Below are 16,901 nucleotides of genomic sequence, written 5' to 3'. Positions count from 1 at the left end.
ATTTATATAATATATAATTTAAATTATATATATAATATATATATTTTTTGAAATATATATAAAACTTTTTAAAATAAAAGGGAAAACCAAAAAAAAAAAAAAGATTGGACAAGTTTTAGAATTACAATGACAGTGAAATGAATCTACCTTATTCTGACTGAGGTTTCATTCTGTATTTCTGTGGATTTTCTGTCCAGGCTTGGATTACCAAATTGTGTGGCAGACCCAGTGATTTGCAGATTAATGTTTAACAACTAATTCTCTGGGTAGGTAGGTACCCCGTGATTTTCCAGAGCATTTTCCCTTTCCCATGGTATATAAGCCAAAACTGACTTCAAATTACCTACCTTATCCCATGAACTCAAACTCTGGAACAGTTGCTCAGTGGCAATTATCATATAGTATTTTCAGGATACAGCTACAATACTTAAAAATAATCTCATAGTTGGTAAAAATGTAGCAAAATAATTAAGTAATACATTTTGAATAATTAGCACTAGTGTTTCAAATGTTTTTACTTAATTATAAGATTATATATTTAATATGTAGTAAAGACTATACTGTTGGCTGCAAAATTCCTGATAATCAGTTTAGGTAATCTGGAAGAGGATCAGGAGTTTGGACTTGAATCTCTAATTTGCTACTTACTAACTGGTTGGTGCTAGTCAAATAAGTATCTTAGATTTTTTTTTTATTTGTAAATTGATATAGTAATATTGGAACGGTGGAGGAATTAAACACTGACAAATAATAGGTAATTTAAAATGTTCATTACCATCTACTCTGTCCTTTTATTCATAACTATTTATTAATAGGAAATTTAGCTTATAATTAAAATGCATAGGCTTTGATACGATAAGCTGTCATACCTCGAAGTTGACATTTTCCAGATTGGCTGGAACCCGGTATGGATTAGATGCTCTACTGCTTTTGACAGTTTTACATATTCCTCCAGTGAAAGAGTTATCAAGAACTTCTCCTCTGGGCTCTCCTGCTAAGTAATGAAATCTAGAAACAAAGTAATGTTCAAGAATTCAATAGGTACAGAACAATCTTTAAAATTTACCTTACTCATGTGAAAGAAATTCCTCTTAGACGTTTTTTTAACTCATGACAAATGTCTTGAAAAAAAGTACCACTTTTTACATATATACAATGGATATTACTCAGCAACCAAAAAAGAGAAACACATGTCTTTTGCAGTAACTTGGATGGAGCTGGAAAAGATCATGCTTAGTGAGATAAGCCAGAAAGAGAAAGAAAAATACCGGATGGTTTCACTCATAGCAGGAGTATAATGGACCAGGCGAGAAAATAACAAAAATAATGAACAACCATATACCAGAGACATTCTGTGGGGGCGGGAAGGGAGGGAAATGCACCGGACTATGGTGGTGGCACAGGGGTGATTTGGTGATGGGAAATCTGTGGGGATTAAATCGAGATGGAAAAAAAAAATGTGCAAAATGATGTAAAAATAAACTTTGTAATAAAAAAAAGTTTATACAGGTACATTTAGTAAAAATTTATAAGTGCAAAGATGTTTGAAAAACAATTTTAGTATACAAATATTTTTGACAATTTTTTGTTTTTCCTTCAAGACATTTTCCCTACACATAGATTGCATTAATATAACATCCTAAACATTACATGTGTTTTTACATCTTTTTTCAAAATTAAAGAAATATAGAAGTTCAAATGCAGTCCCTTTCAAAAAAAAAAAAAAAGTACCACTTTTGTTTAGTCTAGTATGAGTCTTCCCAAAAAGGTTGGAAGTCAAAAACTCTCATACTCTGTTAAGTTCTCCTTATTCCACTCCATTGTTCTGGGCTTTCAACATAAAATAAATTCTAGGTTTGTAGCCATTTCCAACCTCACAAAACTAATGGAAGCATATGATGAAATAAATTGTCACATAACTAAATGCCTTTCTGGGTTTACTTCCTTCAGTGAGATATGATGAAGGAATTCTTAGAGTTAATGAAATAACATTAGTCTTATTTTAATAGACGAGTAGAATTGTAATAGCATTATTGATTTTTATTAATAACTATAATATTCAAAATTTAACACATAATTGCTATTTACTAGAGGTCAAGCATAATTTGACTAATATGTATGCAGTATTAGATCATATTTATAAAATAATTATAATAGCCATATGCCATAAAGATATTATCATACTCATTACAAATGAGAAAACTAAGGCATACAGACATTAATTGGGTGAGCAAAAATCAAGTACTTTAGTTGTTTTGTGGTAGATGAAAACCAGTTCTAAGATATCAATAGTTTTCTAAATTCTTTCACATGTTAATAATATACGTATTCTGTGAAAAAAAAAATTTGTGACAAAATGGTTAGCAATGCTGGATTACATATCATGAGGAAATAGAAAACATATGAAATGGTCTCTGCCCAAATAAAGACACTTTACCTTTCTAACTGCCTCTTGAATTCAGGTTCACACTGCATATTGTGTGATGCCATTTATATGGAATATCTAGAGTAAACAAATTTATATAAACAGAAATTTGGTGAGTGACTGCCTAAGGTTAGGAGTGAGGTGGAGAGGGGTGAAAATGGAACCTGATTTCTAATTGGTACAAATTTTATTTGAGTGATGTTGAAACTGTCAGAAATTTGTTAAAATAAAATAGAATTATATAAATTTGTAACGTGCATGGCATGGGAGTTATATCTTTAAAAAGTATTTAGTACAGTGATTTCTCTAACAGGCCTCTCTACTCAAGGGATAGCAGCGCAATTTGAGGTTTGTTTTCACTCACAATTAGATTTGTATCAGTGAGTATTGGAAGGAAGCACTGAGGAAATGATTTGGGAAGAACTTCCTAAACAAGTTAGCATGACTTGAGTAGGTGTTTAGCTTCATTCTTTTATATTTTCTGAGTTTAGGCGGGATCACTGAAGACAAAAGAAATACTGATTTTTATGTTGCCTTTCACTATATACTTCTGAATTTGTCATAAATTCATAAGAAAGACTTGAGAAAAATGGCCCTCGGGTCATGAGGGATCTATGAAAGTAGCAGCAGTTTGCAGAGAGCCTGAGGGTAGAATATTTATGAAGGTGACTCTCAGGGCATCCCTGAGGAAACTTTCAGAAACTCAGTTGACTGTGCAGAAATTTTCAGCTCTATTCTTTCTCCTCCCTTCTGAGGTATTCAAATTAATTTTAAATATTGATGTTTCAAATACATTTTGATCTTTAATGTTTTAGATTTTTGAACTGTTCCTTTCTAATGACTTGAGCCATACATGGTAACTTTGGAGTTTAGTTAAGTTTCCAATCTATACATATATTAAAATGCATGTGTATTCAAGTATGTGTGTGTGTGTGTGTGTGTGTGTGTGTATCTGTAAGTTGGTTGAGTCTGAGGAAAAAAACAACTGTATGTTTAGAACTTAATGACAGGGATGGCAATGAAGGAATTTTGCCATGTCTTATTAAATTCTTTCTTGGGAAGATGCCATTTAAAAGGAGGTATGGGCACCCCCACTCTTGTGGGGAAAAATGTATTGTGGTAGTAGAGATTCTATGGTGAGCAGACTGGAAAGAATTCCAGTAAGCAGTTCTCAAAATCCTGTCTCTAGGGAGGCTTAGTAAGAACTGGATGTCCCAGAGCCAGCAGGTTTTGCTCACTTCTGAGAATCCTCGGGACAACAGATCTGGTTGGCAGCAGGCCACAGAGTCTTTCTGCCAAAGTACACATAGCATGTGGTGTCCCCATCTGTAACTCCAGAGTCTAGACCAACTGGACAAAAGGTGAGGGGTAATGTCATCCCTCATTAATCAGAACATAAGAAAATGTGATTATCAGTGGGAGTTTTTGGCTAAGGTTTTCTTCCAGGCAAATGAAAAGAAGAAACCATTTCTGCATATTGGTAAGAGATGTAGGAGCACTTCGTGGAAATTAATTCTAATGAAGAATTCATAAGACAGAGGCTGAAATCAGTTTATAGTCGTGTAAAACACCAATGAGGAATTCACCCAGAGACTCTCAATAACTTGGTTGTGATACAGTGTTTGTACAGAACTAGGTCTAGAACCTGACTCCTCTTACTTCTAGATTCATGGTGTTCTCTTTTACTGCTGTCTTTGTATTTGGTTCATTATGTTGTAGTTTTCATTCTAATCAAATTAAGATTATATTTGAGATATTGCTACTTGCTTTGGGTGTCTCAAGTTTTCATTTATGCAAGTCTGGAAGTATAAGTGAATACTTTTAAAAAAGTGTCCGTTGTAGTTTTTTAGCCAAAAATTGATGAAAGACATTTTACTATGGGAAAAGGAAGATTACTGATTTTTCTTATGCTTATGCTTTCAAATAAGCTTAGTACTTTTTGTTTTCATTGACTTTTCTTATATTTCCTGAAGTTGTCTAAGAAATTACCTATGTTTAATCAAATTTGGATTCTCTTTCTAAACTTCTAGTGTCCTGATGACCTGAAATAGGAATATAAGAATTTCTGCAATAGGAGTATCAGAATTTCTGAGCACAAAGATTGGGAGGAGAACTGCATGATTTTTCTCTAGTTTTCTTTCAGAATGTTTTCATTTCTGAAGTGGATATTGTGCTGAGTTGTCATAAAGTAGTAAGAATAACCTGGGATCTAAAGTTTGGATTTGAGTCCTGTTCCCATTGTTTGAGAGTTGGTAGACTTGGGCAGGCACAGAATGAAATGGCCCGACTCTCCTCCTCTGAGATTATGCCAACTTACCCAGGTACTACAGAGTTCACATGTGATGAGGTTTTGATCATCCTAATTATATTCACTTTACTTTTGCTCTCTTTTTGAGTGGTCACCTACCCATTCAATACCTAGCCCCAGGAATCCATTTGATGCCTTCTTACTTGACTAGTCTCCTACAAGTTCATCCCCAGCCAGTCCAAAACTATCATCTCTGTCAGATGTTATATGAGAATGAAAACAAAACTGTGTTTAAGAAGTTCTAGCAACATCACTGGTGCAAACAAAATGTACAAATGCTCAATTCTTTTATTCGTTAGGTGTGAGAATCATAACCAGTTCCACTCTAAGCTTAACAGCCAAGTGACAGAATCAGACAAGTGGAGTAATAAGATATTATGGATACAGTAAAAAATGATCTGTTTCATTGTTACCTTCAATTCATTAGCTCTGTAATGCCTTTTCTCCCTAAAATGATGAAAAGATGATACATACCCATTGCCTGTCAAGTGTACACTCGGGATGGGATTGTACGTCCGAGAGCATACTCTCTTTTTTACCCCACAATTTCTTTCATCTGAATTGTCTCCACAGTCATTTTCTCCATTGCATTCTAACTTGCTGGCAATACAGCGACCTAATCATAAAAACAAACACTGACAAGTGATCATTTAAGAAATACTAATTTTGAAATGAGTGATTTACCTACTACCCTATCTAGTACTAAGAAGTTAACTTGTCCAAAAATAATTTGTAATGCAAATTATATTAAGTAAAATAATTATTAGCAGCAATTATTTATGTAGCAATTATGGACAGTAAAATAATTATACGTATTTTACATCTATTTTTTGGACAAGTTGAATACTTACATACTTACTGTATTATATAGTAGGTGAAGTGAGTAAATTTATCCAATAGTACAAACTATAGGTGCTCAGCTAACTCCCTTCCTTTAAAAACTTGCTGAGTTTTATAAGGATTCTGGAATTAGTATGTAAGTATATTTTACAGGAGTTGAAATGCCAACAGACAATGTCAGCCCCTCTTCCCCATAGTGAGGCATGCAGGCATCTCTAACATTATACACAGGTCTCACCCAAAATGAAAGAATGTTTTACTTAAATTTATCTGGTTAACTATTTAAAGTTTTGATCAGCACCTTACTACAGCCTTGTGTGATTACGGCAACTAACAAATACTTGGAGGAAATTTGGTAAACTTCTGTTGAATTGTTTGTTGTTAATAGAGTATTCCCCAAGAGGGTCCTTCCTAGTGGTGTTTGGTTTAAAAACAGTGATATTAAGCTGTTGCAACCACTGCAACACGAGTTTGATACCCAACTGGGGAAGTGGCCAACATTACACAGAGAACCTTTCCTATCTCAACCCCTGCTCCCCTCAGTGTATTGCAGTCAACTGCCTGTCCCACTGCCTGTCTCTGGTGAACCCTCTTAACCTCCTCTGGCCTACACCCTGACTCTTGTATGATTAAATAAATAAATCCTTTTTTAAAAAAGATTTATTTATGCATATACAGAACTGGGTAGAGGCCAAAGTTGCAGAGGCAGTGAGAAGATTCACCAGAGACAGAGTGGGGAGAACAGGAAGATCGACAAAGTACACTGTTGCAGCAGCTGAGATAGGAAGAGGTCTGCTGCCCCAAGTGGTCACCTCCGGGCCGGGGATCAAACTCACACTGAAGCCACTGCAGTTAGCTTGAAGTGCTGCATCCTAACTTGCTGCACCACCAGGGAGGGCCCAATAAACAAATCTTTTCTAAAAAACAGAATTTCCCAAAATGCACTAAGTTTTTAACCCTTGTTAATCATTTTCAATTAAAAGAAATTATTTTCACTTATAATGAAAATGAATACCATATTCATACAAGACTGAAAATATAAATGGAAATGAATTTCTATCAATTCCAAGATACAATCTGAAATATATTTTGTTTTTAAAACAGTACATCTTCAGTTTTTGTTTGTTTCTTCCAGAGAAGAACAGAATGGGTAACTTAAGTTTGAATTACAGACGTGTTTTCCTTTTTAAAAAAATTACATTTTAAAGCATTTTGAACCTGACTCTTACAAATCTGAACAAATGCTTATTTTTGACATGGGTACATTAAAGAAAAGTTTGGTTTCCTGAGACAGATGTTGGGTTACAAGAGCTTTCCTTAGCTTAGCTTTATGAGCATGTTACCCAACATTTCTGAATATAAGAAATTCTATTCAGCTGGTACTTCCAGGGATACTGGAGAGCACCTGTTAGCAATTGTAGGGATGAAGGCCAGACGACACCTCTTGAATGACATTTAGAAGTGGATGAAATGAGTGATACAGGCATGGTGAGTCATAGCTGAGAAGGGTCCCAGACCATGTAAACTCATTGATAAAGGATGTGGAGCAATATTGTCAGGCATGAACATACTATAGGTCAAAAGAGTGATGGGAAAAGTGGAGAGCAGTCTGAACACAGGATTTGAAAAAATCAGCATGCTTTAAGTAGCACACACATATGTACATGCACACTGAAACTGTAGTAATCATTTAGAAATTGCACATATTTTTTCCTGTCTACTTGCACTGATTTATTTTATAACAATGGCATATTATTTTGAAACCAGCTACAAATCCTCTAGTCTTTATGCTTAAAATTAGACTTTGAGAGAGGAGTATACATATAAGAGTATAATCTTGGGTAATTCTCAAAGATTCCTGTGTACATTAATATATTATAACCTATTTTGTTTTAGGGACACTGAACAATAGCCATGAAGTCGGAGAAAGGAAAAAGAAAACTTGTTTTAGAATAGTCTGTTCTTCATTAATTAAGGGCCAAATATCATCCTAAGTCAGATATACAATCATCAGTTCAATTTTTCTTCCCTTTCAGAGTGGTATTAAAAGGTGTGTTAATGGCTCTCCCTGGTGGCGCAAAGGGTTAAAGCACCACATTATGAAGCTCTCCAAAGCCACAGAAGCACAAGTTCAATGCCAGGCCAGAGAACTGACCCACATGGTGCGGCAGACCTCTCCTGACCCACCCGCTGCTCCCCTCAGCAGTGCACTTTGTCAATCTGTCTGTTCTGCTCCCTACTCTGTCTCTGGTAATCTTCTCACCCCCATACCTCTGACCTGTACCCCAGTTCTGTAAGCATAAACAAATAAATCTTAAAAAAAAAAAAAAAAAAAGTGTGTTATATTTAACCACCAGTATGCCATAGCCCCTTTTCAGAATGGATGCCAATGACACTGTGTCAGGATTAAACAATTAGTGACTGGACCAAGGGAAGATCTTGGGAATCCCAGGGGAAGAGATTCGAATCTCAATGCATGGGTCACTGAGAGAGCTCAGGGTATCATTTGCTTACCAATCACTACAGAAACAGTCTAACAGCTCCTTTTTTAAATCAAGGGAGGTGGGCACCTTGTTGGAGAACTAAAGACATTAATCTCTAGTTAAGTGCTTACACTACCAATTTTCCTGAAAACATTCATTAGGCCTAAGTGACTATGGATATATGTAAACACTTGTCAAATTTGTGAATAATTCTTGCCTAATAAGCAAAGAATTGTTGCAATAAATTTCATAGATTTCTCATCTACCAAATAAATATCTTCCTGGTAATTTGTCCTTCAAGATGCAAATAATTGCATTTCAGTTCTATATATTCTGCATGTAATGTTTAGATCTATATCCTCAGTCACTGCCATCAAGATTTTTATCAGAGTCCCTCTTTTGTCAATATATGACATGATTTTATTCACATGACATTATAATTTACTCTACCACACCCCAACTTATTGTCAAGGTTGGGGTAGGGGTTACAGAGGGAAATTCCTTCCTGTCTGACACTAAGAAAAGACTGGCAAAACAGAAACAAGGAAACAAGGGTCAGAGGAGAAAACATTAGCTCCAAGTCTGTGGTCAGTTTTCTAGGAAATTTGAAATCTGGGGTCTAGTTATAAATACTACTGTGTGTATTGTACCCACAGACACACTGTGAATTTTATTCATCTGAACTCTTATTTTAACTTCAAATTGACTACTGTGATAAGGTCTATGAACTAAACTGACCTGCTGTGTGTTTTTGTAAATAAAATTTTATTGGAACTCAGCCTTGCTAATTTGTTTATGTTCTGTCTATGGCAGCTTTGCTGCTTCATTCCAGCATTGAGTAGTTGCAACATACACCGTATGGCCTGCAAAGTCTAAAATATTTCCCATCTGGACTTTCTAAAAAAGTTTGCAGAGATCTGATCTAGACTGTTAAAAGTGGTGAGCACTAAAGAGCTGTTAACTATCAAGAGAATATATATGATTAAATTGTATATTCAAGGTTTGATGAACTAATGAGACTTAACTATCAAAATTTGTGAAACTGAATAAATACTAAGCCTGATGAGAATGATGCCATCATTTAAATCATTTTTAATCTTCTCTTTTAGAATTACCTTTGGAGCCCTTCAGTGGCTAGTCCAATAAAATCTGTCACATTACCTCTTGTGAGCCCCGACTTTATATCTTAATATTAATATTGGTATCTTAATAAATTCTTGAACTATTTTTAAATGTGTCATTCCTTTTCAGTTGCTTATTACCACTATAGATTTGTGTTTATAAATAGCCAATTAAAAGTATCTGTCAATTCTTCCTTTCCTCTTCCTGTTCCTCTCTCTTCCTGCTGCTTTATAACAGTGTAGGGACCTGGGCACCAGTACCTGATGAGCAAATGAATCAGGTAAGTGGTCAAGATGATTATAGCTTGAAGACTGTGATTTCACATGAATAGCCTGGTAATTGGCAGCATAACACCCCCATCTCTCCACGCTTAAAATATGGTAGGACTTCTCTATCATGACTTTTACTAGTAGTCAATTGGAATAACTTTATTTAGGCAAGTCATTTTTAGTGGAGATAGAACAGTTTCCAAAAGTACATTACCGCTGTCACAACGGAATTTATTCTTGCAGTTGACCACTTCAATTTTGCAGTACTTAGACGGAAGGCAGGCTTGTGAAGTTGCCAGTGGCTCAGTACATGGTTGTCCTCCAAACTGTTGGGGGCGTATGATGGATCTAACTTTAAACTGAAAGTAAAAAGATCAGAGTGAATAAATGAGGCAGGTCAAAACTAAGTGGTTTTGAAGAAAACTGGGTTTTTCAACCACTGTGCTTTTTTCCTATGGTGGTATATCCTACATTTACTAAAAGTTTTCCAGCTCCATTATTGTGTGTCCTTAGGAAAGTCATCTCCATGGGTGTGAAATAAGAAATGGGAAAAGATATTTCTAAGACTTCTAACTTTGAAAATCATGATTCTAAATTAGATCAAATATACAAATATTTACTGAGTTTTCTAAATATATTAAATTCTTTAAAGAAATAACAATACCCCTTATGTTTCTCAAACAGAATGAAGTGATAAATATGAATGGATTTGGGGGTTTCTTCACAAAGGAAAGGCACATGGAAACCCGGGTTGACACAGTCTCCACACTTGATTTTCAATGGGGAGAAGTAAACAGAATCAGAGAATGACAGAAGACAGGATTAAAAAGTGTGACTTTGAAGAAAAAAAAGAAAAAACAAAGACATAATATACACCTTCTTTTAATTAAAGATGTACTTTGGGCAAATAACTCATTCCTAGTAAGCTATAACTTACTGATCTGTACAATGAGTAAGAAGGCACAATGTGAGGAACTTTTGAGTAAGATGTGTGAGGCCAGACATTTCCCTCAGAGAGTGAGTGATCCACGTATAAATTTAGTTTTCTTCTTGAATGTGTAAATGCTTAGAACTTTCCCTAACTGGGAGGATTCACTTCAGCCACTCCCTAGGCAGGAGTAGATAAATATTACTCCACCTCAAGAGTCTGAGGTGGATAAATATTACTGCTGGGAACAGCAAACAAACTGAGGGACTTTCCCACATGGAGAGGAAAATTAGAGGAAGGGCAAAGTATCAGGCTTTTGACTAATGTGCCTCCTTTCTGATTTTAAATCTTGTTCGGCAATTCCCAATTTCTAGCCTGGTTTGCTCTCTAAACTCAGACAGTGGAATTCAGAGCTGGACAAGTACAATACCAATACTGGAGCAGAATTCCCTTTTCATGTTCTTTTTCCATTTGGTTTCCTTTTGATTAATAGAACATAAAATGAGGGCCCTCCCTGGTAGCGCAGCAGGTTAAAGCATAGCACCAAGAAGCTAAAGCCACTTCAGCATGAGTTTGATCCCTGCCCTGGAGGTGATCCATATGGCACAGCAGACCTCTCCTGACCTGCCCACTGTTCAGCAGTGTACTTCATCAGTCAGTCTGTTCTGCTCCCCTACTCTGTCTCTGGTGAATCCGCTCACCGCCCCTGCAGCTCTGGCCTGTACTCCAGTTCTGTATACATAAATAAATAAATCTTTTAAAAAAAAAAAACATAGAATGAATTCTTCAAAAAAAATTTAAATGCAATTTTCCTTCAGTGGAAGTTGGGATAGTTTATTTTCAGAAACTGAAGAAATCTGTCATTTCCTGTGATTGTTGACTCAGTCAGGGAATGTGAGCATTTTACTGTGATTCAGGTTTTTCTGAGTGTGTTCATGTATCACCTACCTGTTTTTTAACACAAGGATCACAGTCTGACCATGGTCCATAATCTCCCAGGAGGCAGTTGATGTGACAAGGTTGCTGGTTACATTGTCGGAACTCCTCCTTGTTGCAAATTTGGTTACAAAAGTTCCTCCTATATAACTCATAGTCTATTATATTTCTGTAACAGTGAGGGAAAGACTGCTTAGAATGAGCATGTTTACTATGACTATAAGCCCACAAGAAAAATATCATCAAAGGAAAAGAACATTTTCATGGAAAATCGGGCAGGTTGGTATATGTGCAGTTCGGATCACTTAATGGATCTCAAAACTGGATGTACAATTTGTGGGGCCTAGTGCAAAATAAAAATGGGAGTGTCTCATTTTAAACTTAAAATTCCAAGACAGTGATGGCAGAGCATTAAGCCAAACTCAGAGACCTCCTAAGTGTGGGATCTTGTGTCCCTGCACTGGTCACACATCCATGCAGAAAGTTCGGATTAAATTCCTGGATGGGACTGGAAGGCAAGCTGACACCACAATGTGGTAAGAGCAGTGGTAGAGAAAGACTGACTGTGCTGGGGGGCTAAAGAGCCAAAGAGAAGGTACAAGAGAGATACTTGTGAAGCTCAGGGAATGCTTAACCACAAAGGGAAGGTGTGTGTAGTGACTCAAGCAGAGGGGCATATCATATCCATGCAGGAGTTATGGGATGAAGCTGAGCAGTACATGATGGAGGAGAGTGGAACACACTGTACTTTATTTAGTAGCAACAGAAAGCAACTGAGAGCTCTGGAGTAAGAGCAGTCTCATAAACAAATCTGTTTTACATTGTGGATAGCTTACTTCAGGAAGTCAATGGGTTGTGATTTCAGTGAGACTCATGACATCTGGAAAAATAATTTCCTAAAATAAGCCTCAAATATGTACAATAATAGTTAAAACATATTAAATATGTGTCTTTCTACCCAAGTTCATGTGAACCTCTCCATGGTACTTTAGACACCTCTAATGGATTTAAAGAAACCATGGGGGATGAGTAATCTGAATTGGGGAAAATACTGAATTATTAAATGTTATCAGTAAACACAGTTTTCTTGCCTTCTTGTGCATTTCAACAATCAAACTACTAGCTAGCAATGCTGCTCAATTGAGGTCCTGTTATTCTCAGGTTAATGAGTAAAAAATTCTCAATTAACTTACTAATTGTAGGAAAGCTGCTAGGTGCTAACTGTAAAAAAGCTTGAGTGAAACAGTTGAAAATATTACACAGATTCTTAAATTTCTTTGAAATGCCTCAATCTTATGGCGAGAACAACGTAGACTTCATTTCAATCTTATGTTGAAAAGACCTCAAATTTATTCAAAGTGGAGTTCTTACTTTCAGATATATTTTTTCCATTGGTTGGGGTGGCACTTTTGATATTACTGTCAGGTCCCATGACAGGAGGAAAACTACATAGTTAACACCCACCTGTGTCTACGCTGGACTCCAGAATTGCAAGTTTGTGAGCAGCTGGACCACTGAGTCCACACTGAGTAATGGTCACAGACACAGGATTGGCTCTTGTCAATCAGAATACTCAGTGGGATGAAAAACAAGATGGAATATCTAGCCATGCCTTGAGAGCATCTAGAAACTGAAAAGAAGGTATTGTGTATACGTATGTATAATATACACACACACACACGCACACACACATTCTTTAAATATATACACATAAAATGGAACATATGGTACCTTCCATTCTGCAATTTATTTCACTTTATAAAATACTTTGAAGATCTTTGCATATTACTAGATGCCTATCTATTTCATTCTTTTTAATAGCTGTATCTTTTTTTTTTTTTTCAAAATACTAGCAGGCCTTTATTTTATAAAACTGACAACATGGCTCTTAAGTAGTGGGACATGGCATATCCATTCAAAACAAAGTCACCTTGTTTTTCCAAACTTATTTTTCTCCCTATACATCTTTCCTTACTTTGTCCCATGTCAAGTTGGGCTGGCTCATTACAAACTGCATACCATGTGGTGTCTTGTGTCTTGGTTATCTTGGGTTAGACAGTAGAAGGCACCTGAGATTAGTGTGCAATCTCCCCCATTTTCTTCCGGCCCCCCATCTTTGCTACTTCCAGCAGTTCCATTTCTGCAACCACAGCTCCTGAAGTGCAGTCCCCCTTTTATGTGACTGCTTATCCCCTCTCCCCCACAACACTCGCATTTCTATAGTGGTTACCACTACCTGCACCAGCCCTTCCATGCTCTATTTTGTTACTAAATCACCCTACTCCCACCTCTGAAAGCATCTCTCATAGATTAAGTCTTCATAGAATGTGCTTCTAGTTTCCTTCTAAGACCCTCCCTGATCACTGTCTTGAAATTTTTGTGAATAGGATTTGTGATATACTATCACTTGCTATATAGGAATATTCAAAGGAATAATTAATATAAAAATTGAAAACATATCTAACAGTTGGCAGTAATGCTATTAATGTCTCAACAGATACATATATAATCAATATAAAGAGCCTGCCTTCAAGGAAAAAGAATTTAACTCAAGCTTTTCTCCTTCATGTTGTCTGCCCTGTAATCCTTTTATTTATTTTTTGGTATAGTTTTACAAGTTGTATTTGATTGGACTTAACTTCATCTTAATTGTGGATATTTGTGCATTCATGCAATAAACATCTTCATAATGTATCTTAGCATACTTTTGTATGCATGTCAATGGAACTAACAGAGTTTTAGCAGTAGAATAATTCAAATGATACGTGTTTTTAATTTTTGATAGTTATTACCAAATTGCCCTATTGAAATATGGCTCAAGTATTTTAGAGGGTAAGTTTTTTTTTATTGTGGTTACTTTGTGTTTCTTAGCTGTGGTGAAAGAATAGTTTAAAAAAATGAAGTTCATCATTTTATAAATTTTCATTCAAGCTAAAACCTTGCGATCAGATATAAAAATTGTTTCTCCAATATTATCAGAAATTAGAGAATTTCCTAATAAATTGGTAAGCTTTTTTGAACTCTCCTACAAATCTGAGAAAAATACTAGAATAAAAGCAACCAAATTCACTGACATACATCCGAATATGTCCTTCAATTTAAAGTGGAATTGACATTCATTTGAGTGTCTATTGTGGGCTGCTAGGACTGATTGAGGTACAAAGAAAAAGAATCCATTATTGCTGTCTGGGGAAAGTAGACAGAACCTGAAGGTGCTTCCTCCTGCCTTTTATCCAAGCATTTTTATCCAACTCATAGATAAACCACTGCACCCCCAGGCTATTTTAATCATAAATGAGAGGCTTCTCTGTACTTGCCTGTTGATCTTAGATCACTAGTAAGTAACTCATCTTTCCTGATTTTCCTCAACAGCATAGAATCACAGCACATTAAGACAACAACGTTCAGATAGATTTTAGGCTGTGATGAGTCCTAAGCATCAGATCCAAGCTCTGGATGGAAGTTTTTCATTGACTTCAAAAGGCTTTGGGAGCTGAGATTCCCAAGCAATGTGAAGCTTCTCTGCTGACTACTAGATAGACTACCACCCAATGTCCTTCTCCCCAACTTGGGATCTTCTCAACAAGGAAAACCAAATAGAGAGGGTTTCTTATGGTTCTTTATTTATAGGCTTTTCTTATAAAATGCAGAAGTATTAGCTTCCCAAGCAATAATCTCAGAGAAACAAATTCTTAAGGCATTTCATGGAGTTGGCATTAGATGATTGGGAGAAGCAGAATTAAAAGACTGCAAAAATAAAGCCCTTATAAAAATATTCTGATCTCTTTGGCTATAACTGTTCCGAGGCAATTTGGAAATGGTATAAATTAAGACGGTAAGTCAAAGCTTATTTAAGAAATGCTAATGAAATAACTAATTAGTAGCTTCTTTATAATATATTGTTATGAGCAAGAATTGTTTTATATTAAAAGGACAATTTTCACTCAAATATAGTTATTTCTCTAATTTTTTATTACTAATAGCACACATGTAACATTAAATGGTTCCTTATTTATTAATTTTCAACATCTCTAGGTATTTGGGAGACATCTAAAATTATGCGTGGACATTTTACCACTATCATACAATTTTCACACAGTCATGTAATAAAGTAATTTTAGGAAACAGAAGGAGATAGGAAAAACCTTCCAGCATATTGCTATACTAGACGAGCAGCAATTCCCTCATTATAATTTCCATCTCCTCTTAAACTCTTAAATCAGTGACCCCACTGAACCACTGAAGATGGCATTGTGGACATTTAAAGAATTCTAGTGTCGAGTGAAGGTCATCTTATTCTAACCTCTTTTGTTCTCAGATCCTTACAAATGATGAAAGATTTGACCAGAAGTCACTTCAGCACATCTTACCCCACAGGAACGGACTATGCTGTACTTTGCCTTCAGCTGTAGATTTGTTCTTTTTATCCAAAAATTTCTTGAATCTCTTAGCTTTTTCTTCTGTGTGTGCTCCAGAGGCTAAGAAAATGATATTTACCATTGCTCGGACAGACTGATTTTTTAGCTAAAGGCTCTGTTCCTTTACTTTTAACTATAGTTTAACTCATAGAAAAACTTGATCTCAACAAGACAGCCCACTGAAAAAACAATTTTTTAAAAAACAAACTTTGGTTCTTCTATGATTTAAGAAATGTAGTTATTTCTTGTTTCAAAAGACAAAGAAATAACTATATCCTGAGTTATGTATTGTCATGAGAAAGTAAATTTATTAACAATATGATCTACACTTTTGAAATATTAAGATTATAAATGAAATTACTTTGTCACTCACCTCTAAGCAGTTTGAGGTGTTCAGAGAGCTAGCCTGCAAATGACAATCCAAATAAAATTTCTTCCCCTAGTGCCAGCTTACACAAGGTCATATTCCAGAGATCTAAAACACCTAGAGTGTTGTCAAAGTAAACATCCTGTGGAAACTCTGGACTTTGCAATGAATATTTCAATCAGCAGTTAACCCTGAAACTTTAACGGAGATACTATACAGGGTTATGAAGTTTCAAGGATTCTTCCATTCAAGGGATATTGGAGTAGGTATTACCACTGCAATAACAAAGAAATAAAAATCAATAAAAGAACGATTCTGATATTATTTTTACTCTTTGAAATGTTTCAAATCACCTTTCCCTTTAGAGATTCCCTTTAGGAATGTATACCCATTTAATTAAAGAATGTGTACATTTTTTATATTCTGATTATAGATTATTTAATGAGAAAGACTTCAAAAATTGGAGAAGTCTCAGTAAAATTAAAATAATTTTTTATAAACAGACAAAACTACTACTACTATGTGGGGTAAATACTTCTACTCATATAATGTGAATGTAGAAAAGTCTCCCTGTATATGTGTTCACACAAACCCACATGAAAAATAGCTTTTAAGTGATATCATACATCTTTTTAATCTAAATTCATGAAATTGATAACATTCCACAATTTGTAGAACCTTGTTATTATTGATCTGTGCAAAATCTTTTATTGCATGTCATTATTTCATTAGATTAGTTACATATGTTAACGCATTTGATGTTTAACTTTAATATAATCATTAGGATTATGTGTATCCCCAAATA

At 35.3% G+C, this 16,901-nt stretch overlaps 1 protein-coding gene across 1 annotated transcript in view; it reads right to left on the bottom strand.

Moving 5' to 3' along the window:
• The window catches only part of C6 (complement component 6), a 57,455-nt gene extending 41,300 nt beyond the window's left edge, over positions 1-16,155 (bottom strand). Inside the window, exons 1-6 of the mRNA XM_004678350.2 lie at positions 16,103-16,155; positions 12,776-12,941; positions 11,324-11,480; positions 9,662-9,806; positions 5,208-5,349; positions 870-1,008 (exon numbers count right to left, since the gene is read on the bottom strand). Of these exons, the coding sequence (XP_004678407.1) occupies positions 870-1,008; positions 5,208-5,349; positions 9,662-9,806; positions 11,324-11,480; positions 12,776-12,921 (729 nt within the window). The 5' untranslated portion in view covers positions 12,922-12,941; positions 16,103-16,155. The remainder of the gene's footprint in view (positions 1-869; positions 1,009-5,207; positions 5,350-9,661; positions 9,807-11,323; positions 11,481-12,775; positions 12,942-16,102) is intronic.
• Between the last annotated feature and the right edge of the window lie 746 nt (positions 16,156-16,901).

This window comes from Condylura cristata, unplaced genomic scaffold, assembly GCF_000260355.1.
Source record: "Condylura cristata isolate star-nosed mole 26May11 unplaced genomic scaffold, ConCri1.0 scaffold00007, whole genome shotgun sequence".
In the NCBI taxonomy this organism is placed as follows: domain Eukaryota; kingdom Metazoa; phylum Chordata; class Mammalia; order Eulipotyphla; family Talpidae; genus Condylura; species Condylura cristata.
The sequence above is the reverse complement of the archived record's forward strand: the minus strand, read 5'-3'. Positions and strand labels throughout refer to the sequence as shown.